Genomic DNA, 15,717 nt, shown 5'->3' with positions numbered 1-15,717 from the left:
GCCACCTGGGATGGAAGCGCCCCCCGCCCTGCCCCTTCTTCAGACACCCCCCTTCACCTCTACTCCTGCTTCCCTTCCAGGAACACCCTTCCGCCTGATCCAAGAGCTCATCCTTACAGCAGCCTTGTGAGTCCCTTTGCAGAACACGGATCAGTTCCTGTTCAGTGCGGAAGTGGAGGGGGGTGCCGGTTAGGGTGGCCTGCTGGCTTTTGCATTTTGGAAGGCTCCATGGGCTGGGGGAGCGTGGGCTGCTTCCTCCACAGTCCTCTCCAATCTCTGGCAGACTCCCTCCCTGCCTCACGTGGGAGCCGGGCCAGGTCCACAAGCCCCTGCAGCTACCGAGAGCGCCACTCCTCCAGCTCGGGCAATGGGTGCTGCCCGCTTGCCTTGGTGCAGGAACGGTGAGAGGTGGGCCCATCTTCCTCCCTGTGCACCGAGACGGGTGGCGATGCCACCCACAGCTCCTCCATCTGAGGGGCCCAGTTGGGGGCCACCCCAGTCCTGTTCCAGAACACAAGCCAGAAACAGCCAAGGTTAGAAGTGGTCGGATGTTGAGGGAAGGTGTTGAGCAAGCAGGTTCTGCAAGGGAGTACGTGTAGGGGGGCGGCAGAAACGGAGATCCCGCTGCCGCCGCCGCCATCACCACCTTCGGAGTTGCCAGGCAAGGGCAGAGAGGAGCTGTGTCTGCGGGGACGGCAGACGTGCTGGGGCTCAGGCTGCTCTGGCTAAGAAAAGCCAAGGCCCGGCTCCTGCACTTTCCTTTTTGGCAGAAACAACTTTGGTGCTTTGGTTTGAGTGTGCTGGAAATACCCCCCTAGGAATTGAAGGGCCCCAAAGGCAACCTCTGCCCAGGGCAGGCACCCAGGCGGAAGCGTCCTGGCCTGGTGGCGGTCCAGCCTTGGCCTCTCTGGGCCATTGGAAGCACCACTGAACTGCCCCTACCGTTAGGAAGTTCGGGGGAATCGGCCCTCCTTGAAGCATTACGGGGTCTTTCACTGGCCCCACCAGGTCAATCTGGCTTAGCTCTCATTTTAGGGGCACGGGACCTGTCTTCTGCTGACCCAGAAGAAGGGGTGATCTTGTACAGCAGTGCCTCTCCAGAGTTTCAAGCCAGATTAGGGGCAGAGCTGGTGGGAAAGCTGTGGGACTTCAACCCGGTTTTATCAGACCACGTTCCACTCCGTCTAGCATCTTGTTTCTTCATAGTGGCTGAACACAAAAAGCATAACGCTTGCTTTCTGTAACCTATTTGAAGCATGTTTCCTCCTAAGCAGGGTTTTGAGAGGAGGGTCCTGTCCCCCTTACAGCCTTCAGTGGGGGATCTGGGTCCATGCAGTTTCTCTCCTGTGTGGGGGTGAGACAACCCTTTTAAGAAACCCTGTGCCCTAACACACGCCCCCAGCCGCTGGTCCTGAGAGCTTGGCTCATGGCTGCCTCCACTGTGAATGTTCTCAGCTTCCCATTTTAAGCCACACGTCAGTTGTACATATGAGTTCCTGGATCGGGGAGAACGTTGTTTCCAGGAGCTCTTTGTCAGGTAAAGCACAGAATTTGAAGCTGCCATGCTGCAAATACTGTACACATGTGGTCAACTCCTGGTTACCGTTTGGACACATCCACACCGTTGAGAGCAGCATGGAAATGGTTTGGTCCTGCTGTTTTCTGGGATTTTTTTGAATGCCCAACTAGTCTGCAACCCTGGGATGTCCTGGTAGTCTCCCGTCCAAGGTCTGATCAGGTCCAGCCCCGCTTAGCTTGGGAGCCCAGACAAAATAAAAACATCATCTTATTTGAGCATATGAAATGTCTTGAAGCACCTTAAATATCACATTTAAAAAAAAAATAATTTGAATAGTTTATTACTGCTGAGATCAGAACGGCCCAACTCGACCTTCAGATCAGCTTCTTAGGTTGACATCTTAAGACCATAATCTGATTAATGCTGTAAGAAGCTCAAGAACCGGCTGCTTCCAGATACATCCAGTCCCAAAACTGAGAAGCGGTGGCTTTGGAGGGCTTAGCTGGTTGATGGCACATGAGCTCAAACTGGGCAGTTCAGAGCTGCTAAGAGGTATCTGGACTGCACCCAGCAACTAATAGGACAGAATCACAATTCCCCTAAACACATCATCATCCACCAACAGTGGCAGTTGAGGGACCATTAAACCGCCATGAGACGCACCGTGCAAAGGCGAGCAAGCCTCTCAGCCAACATGAAAATTGGGGACTGTCAGAAGTGCTGCAGGACTCCCAAAGAAGTGGACATCTTCATCCCCTTCTCTCAGGAAAAGCTGGTCAAGCCATGGAGTTCCATGCACAGCTTGGCCAACTGGACCCAAGACAGCAGTGAGATCCCACACCAAAGGAACCAATATTTCTTGACCCTCAACGTTGGAGGAAAGTGTTTTCACATTGCTTGTAGAGAGGCTGCAAGGTACCCCATCACCAGGATTGGGCGACTGGCCACCTGCACAGATCCCGTGAAGAAGCTGGAACTGTGTGATGACTACTCAGTGCTGAAGAATGAATATTTCTTTGACCGAGACCCCCTCATCTTCCACTACATCTTCCACTTCTATCACAGTGGCGTCATGTGGATCATGAATGAGTTGTGTCCAGCCAACTTCCTGGAGGAGATTGAGTACTGGGGCATCCACATGAAATATGCTCAGCGGTGCTGCCGAATCCTCTTTGAGGAGAAGCATGACGAGATGGCTGAGTACCTGAAGGTCCAGCGGGAGCTAGAGGCTGAACTGGAACCCGTTGAGAGGGAAGAACATTTTGAGGGCAAGTTCATGGGCCAGTTCCGGAAGGCTGTCTGGAGTCTGATTGAGAACCCATACTCCTCTGTCCTTGCTAAAATCACTGCCATCTTGTCCAGCTTCTTTGTCCTCCTCTCCATCATGGGGATGATGCTCAGCACGGTAGAGGAGATGCAGCACGAGACTAGCAAGTGGTGCATGGAGCACCTGGAGACCGTTTGCGCCATCTTCTTCACGCTGGAGTATCTCATGCGGCTGGTCTCCACCTCCACCCCACAGCAGTTCTTCCGGGCAGCCTTCAGTGCTGTGGACTTGGTAGCCATCTTGCCCTTCTACATCCAGATCTTCTTTGAGTTCCTGGGCGAGGGGGAGTCTGAAGGCCACGGGGAACTGCATCAGATGCAAAACGTCGGGAAGCTGGGGAAGATCCTCAAGCTGATCAAGCTCCTGCGCATCTTCCGCATCCTCAAACTGGCCCGACACTCCACGGGGCTGAGGGCCTTTGGCTTCACCCTCCGGCAGTGCTGCCAGCCTGTCTGCTGTCTCCTCCTCTTCATCGCCATGGGTGTCTTCACCTTCTCTGCTCTCATGCACTCCGTTGAGCACGACGTCCCTGGCACCAACTTCACCAGCATCCCTGATGCCTGGTGGTGGGCGGCAGTAAGTCATCCTGTCCCCCCCCCACATACAAGGAGTCCAGCTGAGGGTGGTCTCCTCTCGAGCTAGTGGCCCTGTCAGACCCAAGAACGACTTCTAATAAGTCTTTGAACCCACTTCCCAAGAATTGCCCAGGCAGTGGTGGTACCGCAGATCTGGCTTTGATCGGGGGGCAGCCGTCACTTGAACACCAGCAGATCGTTCTGGGCTCTTTCCCGGCTGCTGGGGACTGAAAGGGGACCTCGTGCAGGCAAAACTGGTTTCTCCCTCTGCTCTCCTTTCTCCAAAAGCTAAGATTCCTTTTCTGCCTGTGTTGAAGAGAAAAGGGCCTGCAAGGCTAGAAGTAGCAATATCTCGAATACTGTGAACTCATATGCCAGCCACGCAGAGAAGAGCTGCCATCTTCTCGAGGCTACCAGCTACCACATTGGACTGTTGGTTTCTGCAGCCCAGTATTGCCTATGGTGCTCCTGGGCTTCAGGTGGAGAAAAGTCTCTGGCATCACGTGCCACCCAAGACCCTTAAAACTGGCAATTGAAATGCAGGCCCAGCAGGTCTCCTCCCCCCACCTGGGAGCCTTGGAGACCACCCAGAGGGTTTTACTCTGTCCCAGAGCTCTTCTCACTCCAGAATCTCTCCAGGGACCCTGAGCTCCCCCCTATGGAAGGCCCACAAGAAAGAATCTGCTCCCTCCTTGGTGGGCAGGTCTCACCTCGGGTCCCTTCCAGTAGCCTAGTGCAGGTGGGCCAAAGGAAGCTTTGGGAACAAGCTGGGAGGTTAAAAGTGGACCTGTCTTCTCTGCACGTTCTCACAGCTGAGTCTGCTTCACACCAGCAGGACATCTTGCTCTTCTTTTCTCCCTGACTTTTCCTCCTCCTCCTCCTCCTCCTCCTCCTCCTCCTCCTCCAGGTTAGCCTCTCCACCGTGGGCTATGGGGACACGGTGCCAGACACATTCCTGGGCAGGACGGTAGCCTTTGGATGCATCGCCTTCGGCATCATCCTCAACGGGATGCCCATCTCGATCCTCTACAACAGATTCTCCGACTACTATGCCAAGCTCAAGTCTCATGAGAACGAGGCGGCGGTTGTACTCAAGCTCTCCAGGAAGCACAGCCTGAGGGAGAGGGTCTGGAGGAAATTTGCCAGATGCTGGTGCCCCAACGGCCCTGTGGGCAGCCCACCAGCCTCGCCCCTGGTCTCAGACCATGTCTACCCTCACTGCAGATAGCAACCCCTCCCCTGCTCATTCTCCCCTGTCAGCCACCCCTCGGGTCCCATCGGAACCACCTGGAATCTCCTGCATCCGTGCCAGGCTGGCCCAGCCATGGCCACGTTTGCCCCCTCAGACCTTGGACAGTTAGCAAGCAGGCCCTCCCTGCCTCTCTGGGCCTGGCCTCCTTTACTGCAGATGCTAAGATGGCTGAGATGGTGGGCGGGGGTGGCTGATCTCCCCGCATCTCTTCCATCTTCATTTAACACAAGAGCTGGGCTGCCTGCCGTAAATCCTCCTGCGAGCCCCACATTGGTTCAGTCCCAGATGGTCTTCTGCAGACCTGTCGGTATCTCAGGTACTGCCTGGTGTTCTGAAGCCAGACTTGGAGCAGGATACCAGGATTCGCTGGCAAGAGGTGGGTGCCCAAGTGAGCCTCTGAAAGGATCGGCTCTGACCGTCCTTGGTTTTCCCTGGCCACCCCAAGCAAGGTGGGAGGCAGTGGGCAGGTTGCGGGCATCAGGCAGCTGGGCAAAAACTGGGGGGCAGAACTGCTCTTGGGCTCCCCTGCCCAACTCTGGCTTTGGTCTGCCCTTGGATGCCAAACCTGACTCGGTTTGTCCCCCAGCTGGCTGGGGAATTCTGGGAGGTGAAATCCACACAACTTAAAGTTGCCAGGGTTGAAAAACACCGGTCTACGCTTACAGCCAATTTTCTAAGAGTCACTATTCATATAAATGGAAGACAAACAAATAAACCAACTTTTTCTTGTGTCAATAATACAGTAAAGGAAGTCCTGCAGGTCTGCTGAATCAGCTTTGTAAGGGACGGTCCGACTCTGCTCAGCCCAGGGAGCCTTCAGGAAGGACCGTCGTACCCAAGGGGGTGAATCAGGGCATGAAGTGATTCACGTGGGCCAGAAAGGAGATGGAGATGGAGATGGAGGCGGGGGACAGTCTTGCACTTGGTTCTCCCTCCAGCTTGGCGGCGAGAGCTACGTTAGCAGGGATCACAGCTCCCGATTCAGAAGATGAAATCAGTCCTTCCCACTAGAATGAGCTGCTCTCGGGAGCACCCCCCGGCTCAGCCCCTCCTGCAAGGCAGGGACCTTGCCCCTTCTCAGCTTAACCCCGTGGTGGGATCAGCTTCTGCGCCATCAGGTGAGATCCATCCCAGCTCTGCTAGGATCGCACCCCCCAGGCTCCAGATGTTTGCAGAAGCGGAGCACAGGTTGGGGAGGGGGGAGAAGCTATTTGTTTAATGCCCCATTTCTTCCAGCACCTCCATTTCCTTCTGCTTCCTGCCACACCTTCTGATCTTTATAGTTGGAACTAAGACACGTAGACACGAACTAAGACACCAATAGAAGCGAATACATGTAGCTCAGGGTTGAACCGCGGAGTCCTTGGGGTCCTCTGAGCTTGGCTGTTTCCTTGCAAACGTTTTGTTACCCGGCTAGGCAACATCTTCAGTGCTACCCCATCCCATTCTAGCACCAAAGATGTTACCTAGCCTGGTAACGAAATGTTTGCAAGAAAACAACCAAGCTCAGAGAACCCCAAGGACGCCACACGCAGATTCTGTGTTCTGACAAAATGCCACTGCTGGTGCCCCTCGAGCGTCACGCAAACCCCGTGCGCTCCCAGAGAGTAAGCCCTCCGAGCCCCGCGGCTCTTCTGCCCAGGCCCAGGTGACAGGCCTTCAGTGTAAGGCCGCCAGAGGGGGAGGATCCGCGGCCCCCTCGGCTTTTTCTGGACCGCACCCGCTTCCTCGGCAGACGGAGCGAAGGGCCTTTCGGAGAAGCACGAACACGCTGAGTGTGCAGGATGCAGCCGCCCAGGCACACAGCTTGGCACTGCTGAACCGAGGCTCAGAAGACATTTGCAACAACACCATTGGAAACCTGAAAGGTAGCTTGGCTTTTAATGTCAAGACAGCGCCCCTCGCAAGAAGGCGCTTGGCAAAGTAATAATTACAGCAATAAGGACGTACAAATATTTACAAGTCGCAGTGTCCAGGGAGCTTGTCGTCTATATACACATATTTATATATATAAATTAACAGCTTGATATCTACAGTATGGTACATTCTGCAGGGCTGCATGTGCAACGGCACCATGGAACTTGGTGCAACTCAAACGCGCTGCAGCTTTGCCTCCCGGGAACATGGACAGCAGGACGCCCAGAGCCACATCCCGATTCTGGACAATGAGAGAAGCCCACAGGCGAGACGTGGAAGCTGAAGCTCTTCCCCTTTTTCTCCCAACCATTTGCTATTCGGAGGTAGACTGCTGCGGAAGAGGGAGGCTTGACTTATTTAGCATGACACTTAGCCATAGCAAACCCTAAATACATTTTCTTCTGCTTTTTAAATCAGCGCTGCTGTTGCTGCTGCTGCTGCTGCCGCCAGCTAACCTCTCTCTTCCATGAACGCGTCTCGCCCCCTTTAAATCATTTTAAGCTGGCAGGCGAATTTCTACCTTGGGGCAGAGAGTTCGTAAGTTAATTAAGCTTTGCCTGCCTGAGTCTGCCGTCCTCTGCTGCCAATCTTCTGCTCTTCTGGCAGGGGTGGGGGGAGAGCCAGGCTCCACCGTCCCCGGGGCTCAGTGGCAGCCGCAGCTGCCCGCCACCATGTTGTCGTACTGCTTCAGCACCACGTTCTCGTCGTCATCGAAGTAGAGCAGGTTGATGGAGAAGAGCTTGTCCGGGACGCAGCAGGGGCTGCTGACCTCCTGGCTCAGCTTCAGGGCGTTGATGATGGACTGGACTGTGGCGTGGTTGGTCGGCCGCATGTTCTCGCCCAGCGGGAATGGGCAGGAGCCCTTGCAGTGATAGGCGTTGTAGCCCCGGGGAGAGATGATCCAGCCAGACCAGCCGATCTCCTCGAAGTCCACCGAGAGCGGGTACCGCTGGCAGGGCAGGGGGCTCTCCGCCGAGCGAGGGGCCCGGGTCCTGTTGGAGGTGAGCTCGGGGAGGCCGGCGCCGCCTGGGGACGAACCTACGGGACGGCAGAGAACGCGCTCAGCCCTCGGGCTTTCTGCACCCGCCGCGAGGCCGGCTCAGCCACGGCGGCAGGAGCAAAGCAGGCCGACTTCCTGAGGGACGTTATGCCTCCCTCCCCAAAACGCCTGTTCATGTTCAGCGGGTGGATGGCCCCGTCGTGCTGCGTTTCCCCATGTTGAAGGCCCGTCCCAGGGAAAAGGCAACCCTCGGGCTTCTCCAAGCTGGGAAGGAATTAAAAGGGGGGGGGAACAGCACTGCCTTCTCACTTGAGGACGGGGCAAGGGACCCCCTCCCCCGAATCTGCAGGGTGAGGAATGCCACTGTCCCCGGCTTCTCTCACCACTGGCCATCTTGGCTGGAGGGGGGCACTGCTGTGTCCCCACAACATGCCCCCCAACGTTCTCATCTCAGAGTGGCCTACGTTTGCATCTCCGAAAGTAAAGGCACATGAACCCCTCGGGGTTTCTGGAGGGGGGAGGTGAAAACGCCAGCAGGAGCTGCGCTCAGTCCTACATCGTGCACCTGAGTCGGAAGAGGGCCCCGGAGTCCTTCTGCACTTCGGCCCCCACAGGGGAACAGGGCTCCCCTCTTAGGACCCCAGCCGTTCACTGGGGTGAAACGGGGGCTTTTGCTGTCCCCACGAAGAAGCCACGCAGGGCTGTGCCCGGAAAGGGCCCCGGGGCTCTGCCCTTGGGGGCCCCATCTCCAGCAACCCCTCCAGCTTCTGCCCTTCGCCCTCCTGCCCCACTCGCAGGAGCTGCTTCCTGCACCCTCACCAAGGAAGCTGCTGGGCAAGGCAGCCGCCCGCCGGCCGTCGTCGGTGAACAAGACCAGCATGGGGTTCTTGCTGGCGTGGTGATCCCTGCCCGAGGCAAACTGCACGGTGCTGGAGTCCAGGGGCACCCCTCTAAGGCCCTCCACCGTCACCAGCAAACCCTGGTTGCTGCTCTCTTCTGCCACCCAGTCACGGACCTGGAAGAGAGCATCCGGGCATCAGCGGAGGCTGACCACGGGCATCCTGCAGGGCTCGAGTGAGTGAGCCAAGCCGCGGGTCCCAAGCCCCCATAACTCTCAGGCGGGGCAGGCCGGGCGCAGCCCCGCATGCCTGTGGGCCAAACACCAAGCCAGTTGCTGCTGGAAAACTATCCAAGACCCCCCAGCTGCCCCCCCACTTGAGGATCCGGAAGCACGTCTGAAGGGCGGCACTCACCGCCTGCGTGATGGAGAAGACCTCCCAGCCGAAGCCGTGCACAGCCAGCAGCCGCGCCGAGAGCAGCTTCTTCCCCTCGGGGGCGTCCGGGGCCTCCTTGTCCAGCACCTGATAAACGCTTACCTGGGGGGTAATGGGGGTAGAATTAGCCGAAGCGCAAGAGGGGGGCCTCTCTTCCCGGCCGCCCTTCCGGCAACCGTTCCCTGTGAAATCCGGGGCTCGGGGTGCTTTGAACCCACCCCGACTCTCCAGCTGGGCAGGCGATGGCTACTCTGCACATGCTTGCCTAGCCCTGCCACCTCCCCTCTCTTTCTCTGACCACCATTGCTCAGCTTTTAGCAGGGCCTTCGCAACCTGGTAGCTCCCAAAGTATGCTGGGACTACAGCTCCCAGTATCCCCAGCGGCTCTGCCGGATGGGAGCTCCTGAAGTGGTGCATCAGGTGGGCCTGCAGCTCAGGCAAAGGTGAGGAGGAGGAGGAGGAGGAGGAGGAGGAGGAGGAGGACTCCCTCAATAGCCATGGGAGCTAAAAGAAACCTCCACTGTCAGTGGCAGTCTACCTTTGAATACCAGGGGAGGCCTGCTCTCTTCATGGCCTGCGTGGGAGCTGCTTCTTGGCCCCCCGGTACTCAAAGGTAGACTGCCACTGACAATGGAGGCTTCTCCAAGGACAGATGGCCAGATCCTGCCCCTAAGGCTAGTCATGAAAAAGGAGGCCAGGGACTTAGAGAGCAGATGCCCGAGTCAAATGTGGGGCAAGAGGGAGAGAGGGCACCATCAGGGGATGCTTCTGCCCACTCCTTGAGGCTCTAGGGGTCGGGGTGGCATGCGAGCCCAGGCCCGGCAGGATAAATGGCACTCTGCTTTGCGAGGAACGGGTGAAGTCAAGGGTGCCTCTGAGCACGAGCAGAGCAAGTGCTTGGGCCTGCCTACCTGGCAGAAGTGCTGCCTCCGGAGGAGGGCCCCCTCGGGCCCCCTGGCCCGCAGCTTGAAGAGGTGCAGCTCGGCCGTCAGCACGACCTCGTTCTTGGCCACGCTGGAGAGGAGGAAGAGCAGCCGCGTCTGGTCGCCATGAGCTGAAGTGGAAGCAGAGGGAGGCCGTTGGCCCCGAGCCCCAGAACAGCCCTGCGCGGTAGGCCAGGCAGAGAAAGCGCAGGGAACGCCGGGCTGCAGTTCCCCAAAGCCCCTGCCGGCAGCGCTGATGGGGAGGGACTCGGGGAACAGGCGTCCAGCCGGCAGCACCCGAGGGCATATGCCCTGCACTGACCCCTTCAGCACAGGCCTCACCTGTGCCTGCGGGCGGGACATGAACTGGTCAGCACCCAAATGTTTCCCATTTAACCCAGGTTCTCAATCTTGTAAATCAGCGTTTTCCAACCGTGGCCGCTTTAAGACCTGTGGACTTCAACTCCCAGAATTCCCCAGCCAGCCTTGCTGGCTGGGGAATTCTGGGAATTGAAGTCCACAGGTCTTAAAGCAGCCAAGGTTGGAAAACACTGTTGTAAATGAAGAAACGAGTAATCCCCAGTTTTAGAGCATCAAAGATTCCTGCGCACCTTAAAGTAGGAGAGGCTGATTCTCGCCAAAACTTTTCAATCTTTAAGGTGTCCCGTAGGAGCCAATTTAAAGAGCCCCCCCCCACAAAAAACCCCACCCATCCCTGAGAAGTGAAAAAAGACAAGTGAAAAAGATCTTCAGCTAATATTCACAAGTGAGGAGAGGGAGATTTGGAAAAAAAACAAACGCTCTGCCAATCTTTGGGAATGATAAATGGATAGAAACTGCCGCTTGAAAGTAAAACGGACTGAGAGTCAATGTTCGCTTCCAACTGAACGCATAAATTTCCATCCCGGAACTTTTCTTCTTCCCGGTGGCTTTGGCTGGGATTGGGGGGGGGCACCCGTTAGCAAACGTTGGGGGGCAGAGGGCAATTTCAAGGCAGAAAGTGTTTGGAAGAGCTGCACCCCCTCAACTGAGGAGTTAAATCTCACGCTGGGCTCTGCACCCACATCTCACATTGGAGGGAGAATTCGCTGCCCAATTCTGTCTCTGCACACACACACACACACACACACACACACAGATGGCATCAGGCTTTTGGAGATCCTTTGTCCAGTTACTAGCTCTGGGGGTGAAGCAGCCACCCCCCACCTGCACAATAGATCCCCCACCACATGCCCCGCCCCACCCTACCCCACCCCACCAGCATCTGGCCATAGATGGCCAAGGAGGTGGCACTGCGCCAGCTCTGCCAGTTGGTTCAAAGAGACTCCATTCTGCATCCGGGCCCCCTGGGTCCAAAGATGCTCTTTGAGAGGGACCCCCGTTGGCAGAACTGAACTCAGAAAGGGGACCGGGAGGCCTCCCCGCGGGACCCCAATCCAGTTGAAAGGGCATCCGTTGGACTGGGGGAGGGCAGGCTACAAGACTGGAGCACTGGGCCCTCCTGTATCCCGTATTAGCATCCCTGTGGGAAGCCTCTGCCAGCCCCAGCTGTGGGGAGAGAGGGGGCCCCGGGCCCTTCCCGGTTGCCTGCCCACCTGCTCTCTGTAGACTGCCTCTATACAGAGGGGGTCCATTCTGAGCTGTCCTGTTGCAGCCGCTCCACTTCCTTGAAATTGACCCCCCCCCCGGCTTTCCAACCTCTTCTCCCAGGCGCCCCCCCCCCGGGACTCACTCCTGTCCAGGAAGCTGCGCACGGTGTTCCCTTCCAAGAGGTCGGGGTCTTTGGTGACCCCGTCGGCTCCAGCCACCGTGTTGTAGAGGTCCACCATGTACTGCGGGGGCTCCTTGAAGTACAGGGGGGTCCGAGGTGGGTCCTCAATGCCAAAGACCTCCAGCAGCTTCTTCAGGGCCTGGTCCCGGGTGTCTTCGGGGGCCCAGGCGGGCCTGGCGGGGCAAGCGGGTGCCCAGGCGAGCAGCGGCAGGAGCAGCGGCAGGAGCAGCATATCTGGCTCGGGGTTCCTCAAGAGGACTAGCTTCCCAGGGCTGGCTGAGGCCTCCTTTATACTCCCGAGGCCCGGGGAGGCCAGAAGCCCCAGATGCTAATGGGCCATCAGGGAAGGGCCGAGAATTAATGGGCGCACAAACAAGGTGCCAAGACGGCCCATCAGCTCAGTACACAAGTTGGAAGGGCTGTGGATTCCTTTCGGAGGGATGCCCCTCCTGAAGGGGGGCAGCCTGCCTGCCTTGGCAGGAAGGACCCCCCCAGACCTCCACAAAGTTTATCCAGGGCCCAAGGCTGGCAGCCAGATGAGTCGGCTCTCCGCAGGGGGCTAACGGGCATCTAATGGGGAACAGCAGGGGCCATTTGCAGGCAGTAATTACGAGGCTTTGGGCTAAGAGCCCTGGGCCGGGGCGGAGGTGGGAGAGGGGGAGACAGCACCAGCAAGGCTGGCTCCAAAGGGGAACCCTCGGTGGGGCAGTGCCCTTTACCCCAGATGGTGGCACTGGCTGGGAAGAAGGCTCTCCCCTCTCGCCTGCCTTGCAGCACACATCCCTGGGCCCCTCGGGGGCTCACGGGACACCAGGGGTGAGCGGCCCCAGTGCTCAGGCCCCTTGGCCCTGCACTGCCAGCCAGAGAGGGGACTTCAGCAGGGCCCTCGTCGGAGGCGTGGGAGATGTGTAAGGCGGTGTAGCCGAGCCCCCTACAGGCCAAAGATTGTTCTGCCACCATGCTAAGGGCCTTTCTAAAAAGCAAAGCATGATTCTAGTCCTCATGAATTTCACTGGCTTAAACGCTTCCACCCAAAACTGCCCTTCTCCTGCACCCGTGAGGTCCTGGGCCCATTGAGCCCAATGCTCTACGGCAGTGTTTCTCTGGCTGGGGAATTCTGGGAGTCCACGTCCACCCATCTTCCAGTTACCAAGGTTGAGAAACTGCTCTGCAGGAACTTTGGAAACTTTGCAGAACACCTGTGCCCCCCCACCCCAAATTGTTTCGTCTCTTTCCTGGTCCTGACTTGTCAGCACTGAGTAGGGTAGGAACCCCAAAAGATGCCCCCTCCTGCACCCACCACCTTGGCTCCCCTGCCCAGCCCTCCCTGTCTTAGCTCTTCAGGCTTGCCAAGGTGCTCTGCGCATGGCTTTGCGCCCAGCTGAGCGCGTGCTCTGCAGCGCTTCACGCATCTGGGCCCCCTTGTGAATGCCACGGATCCCCATTGGCACGGAGGTGTCCAAGCGCTGCTCCCCTGTGGAAGTTCCTGGTTCCGTCAATCCAGCTACGCCATCAGTGGGACCCAGGAAGCGGGGCCCTCTGCTCTGCCCCACCCTCAGCATCCCCCAGATTCATATGGCCCCCAGTCCACTTTATTTCTTCAAAATCCTTAAAACCTGATTTTTCTCCCGGGCTCAGGTGGGATCCTCAGCCACACTCTTGTTGTGTGGGCTAAGGCAAATTCTCCTGAGTCAATTATTTTTCTATAGAGGTTCCTTTTTATCTGTTTTTAACAAGGCACGCAACCCAGAGTCCTTTTGGAATGAGACCCAGAGCAGCCTGATGCATTTAATACATTACAATCAATTAAATTGATTCCCGCATCGCCACATTTCATGTGCCATCCTTCCCACCACCGGTCCTTGACCCAAACTGTGCCAGGCTCCCCAAAGGGCAGGGCGATTGAGGTCCAGGGACGCTGCCTCCCCGTCTGCACGGCTTCTCTAAGAAGAAGAAAGGGTCAGGGCTCAAATGCCTGAACCCCCCCGCCCACCCCATGCCAGAAGACGTCCTTTGGCCCTGGATCAAAGTCCTGGTTTTTATTCCCACTGGCCACAAGCCCTTCCTTCCTTTCAAGCTTCTGGATGTTTAATCTCCCAACAGATCAGGAAAGGGTTATTTTAGGAAAATCATTCTGTTCCCACCCGTCCGGTGCAGAGCTCTGGCTGGTCATATTTCTTCCTAAATTGTCCCAAGGGATCAAATAGGAAAGGCCAGCAATCTGTCAGGGAGGCCCCCCAAAACGGGCGATTTCTGTCCCTGGAGGCCAATCTGCCCCCACAGATTCCAATCCCTGCTCATTTGCCCTTGGGGGGAGACTCGGAGGGCGACCCTCTTTCGCTTGATCTGCGGGACCCCCCCAGGGTGTGTTGAGGTGCGTGTGACGGAGACGGTCCTGCCCCACAGACGTTGGGTGTCCCAGGAGGGACAAAAGCCAGTCTTACACTTGTTCTGGTGGGGGGAGCAATGTTCCAAACAGACTTCCGAACGGGTGGGGCGACGGTCAGGCTGCGCACAAGCATCCTGGCACGCTTGCTGCAATCCAGGCACCCCCCCACCTCAGACCTCCATCCTGGAGAACTTGGGAAGGAAGGAGCACCCCAAGGTTGCTCCCCCCCAATCCGTCCCCCCTCCGTGCCCTATGGTGAGTGGGATGCAGGAAAGCGATGAAACCCTGGCTCTTCCCACAGGGCTCGGGGCAGGGCGGGGGGGGCTGGGCTAAGAACATAAGCTGGGACGGCGGCAGATTTCTCAGCCCAGGAATGGCATTCGTGGCTGACCATTTTTGTTCTTTTAATCTTGTTTGCATGTGGTAGGAAATCAGCCGCTCCCAGTCAGTTGCCCATTAGAGCAGCATGTATATGCCTATTAAAATAAAACAATAAAATACAATAAAATATAAAAACAGTGTTGATGACAATGATGCGCCATCAAGTCGTTGTGGACTCTTAGGGACCACACAAATAGATTTTCCCCGTGATGATCTGGCCCCAGCCTGGCCCTTTCCTTGCAGTGGGTGGAAATATAGGGGCTTTTCCTGCTATGTTCAGAAGCGACGGGGACTCCCTCAGGGGTGTGCTGGGATCCCCAAAACATTCCCAGAATAAACTGATTCCTCCTGAAGGGCCACATGCAGAACCTGTTACTGAATGACACATTTTCAGGGTTCTCACAGATACTGATCCAACCAGAAATTGCCCATCCCGGCAACTTTCTGAGCCACAACCCAGCCCACCAAGGTTAAAGCTAATCAGGGTTAGAGCATGGCCCCAAGCAGCTGGCATGCCTGGTGTGTGAAGACAGGCTTAATTTCGCCGCAGAAGGCAATTCCAGGTCCGACCTTCTGACTGTTTTTAAAATCTCAGTGCCCAAAGACCAAACAAAGAAATCCAAAACCAGGCGGTGCATATTGGGGGGGGGGGGCTTTGATTGTGCACCCTGGGCTGCCATCGTGACTTTCTGACCCCCTTGGTTAGAACTGACCAAGTTTTGAACCCTGTGCAAATGCAGCCATCAGCCTCGACTAAACCTGGAGAAACGGGCTGTGTAAATGGAGACGACATCCGGGTTAGCCCAAGAGGGCAACTGCACCCTGGGACGGGGCACCTGCCACAGCCTCAGCCTTCGCAGCCCCCCGAAGGGGAAATACAGCCTGACTGGAGTTGCGAGCAAAAGTCCTGAAGATCCCTCTGGGATCTTGGGTCAGTTGGTGGACTGTGCCCGGGATGTCAAGGCCACCACCTTGGCCCTTCGGTTCTGGATAAATTTTATTTATGCACCGGATCTCTCCTTTACATATGGCATCGGCTCTCTTAGTGGGCAACTGCTCCCCCCTTTATTTCTTTTCACTCCAGAGACGAGTGGGAGCGGGGGCTCCCGACCCTTTGGATCCTCATTCGCAAGCCCGGATGGCGAAGATGGCGCACAGCTGCCCCGTCCGGCTTTGGAAAGCCCTTCTCTCGTAGTGGTGAGGGGTGCAGCGGCTGGCAGCTGCTCCCGCCCACCCACCCACGGCCGGTGCCTGGGCTCTCTGGGTCCCTGGGGTGGGAAAAGGCACAGGAGCGGTGAGCCGGGGCGGGCAGGGACCATGGCGCTCCCAGATTCTCAGCTGGTTCCTGCCCAAGGCCTAATCCTGGGGGGCTTGCAGAGGGAGGGAGGG

At 57.1% G+C, this 15,717-nt stretch overlaps 2 protein-coding genes across 2 annotated transcripts; one reads left to right on the top strand and one right to left on the bottom strand.

The window, feature by feature from the left end:
• The first annotated feature begins 88 nt into the window (after positions 1-88).
• Positions 89-5,392, top strand: LOC103063916 (potassium voltage-gated channel subfamily V member 2-like). Its single transcript, XM_025174880.2, has 2 exons — positions 89-3,422; positions 4,329-5,392. Exons 1-2 carry the CDS (start codon positions 2,172-2,174, stop codon positions 4,647-4,649), a joined length of 1,572 nt encoding a protein of 523 aa, XP_025030648.2. The 5' UTR covers positions 89-2,171; the 3' UTR covers positions 4,650-5,392.
• Positions 5,393-6,556: 1,164 nt separating this feature from the next.
• Positions 6,557-12,808, bottom strand: LOC103064164 (bone morphogenetic protein 2-like). Its single transcript, XM_088147372.1, has 5 exons — positions 11,520-12,808; positions 9,776-9,918; positions 8,844-8,966; positions 8,410-8,605; positions 6,557-7,628 (listed from the first exon to the last, which is right to left on the bottom strand). Exons 1-5 carry the CDS (start codon positions 11,788-11,790, stop codon positions 7,234-7,236), a joined length of 1,128 nt encoding a protein of 375 aa, XP_088003498.1. The 5' UTR covers positions 11,791-12,808; the 3' UTR covers positions 6,557-7,233.
• Between the last annotated feature and the right edge of the window lie 2,909 nt (positions 12,809-15,717).

This window comes from Python bivittatus, unplaced genomic scaffold, assembly GCF_059951505.1.
Source record: "Python bivittatus isolate LINGU-HERP-01145 unplaced genomic scaffold, Pbiv_v1 ctg000500_np1212, whole genome shotgun sequence".
Taxonomy (NCBI): Eukaryota; Metazoa; Chordata; class Lepidosauria; order Squamata; family Pythonidae; genus Python; species Python bivittatus.
This window is presented reverse-complemented; position numbering and strand designations above follow the sequence as displayed.

Bases quoted from the DNA above. Each gene is read 5' to 3' on its own strand.
- LOC103064164 (XM_088147372.1), bottom strand. From the start codon at position 11,790: ATGCTGCTCCTGCCGCTGCTCCTGCCGCTGCTCGCCTGGGCACCCGCT. The intron at 9,919-11,519 runs GTGAGTCCCGGG...CTTCCACTTCAG, and splicing joins GCGCAGCTTCCTGGACAGGA to CTCATGGCGACCAGACGCGG. The intron at 8,967-9,775 runs GTAGGCAGGCCC...ATTACCCCCCAG, and splicing joins GGAGGCAGCACTTCTGCCAG to GTAAGCGTTTATCAGGTGCT.
- LOC103063916 (XM_025174880.2), top strand. From the start codon at position 2,172: ATGAGACGCACCGTGCAAAGGCGAGCAAGCCTCTCAGCCAACATGAAA. The intron at 3,423-4,328 runs GTAAGTCATCCT...CTCCTCCTCCAG, and splicing joins ATGCCTGGTGGTGGGCGGCA to GTTAGCCTCTCCACCGTGGG.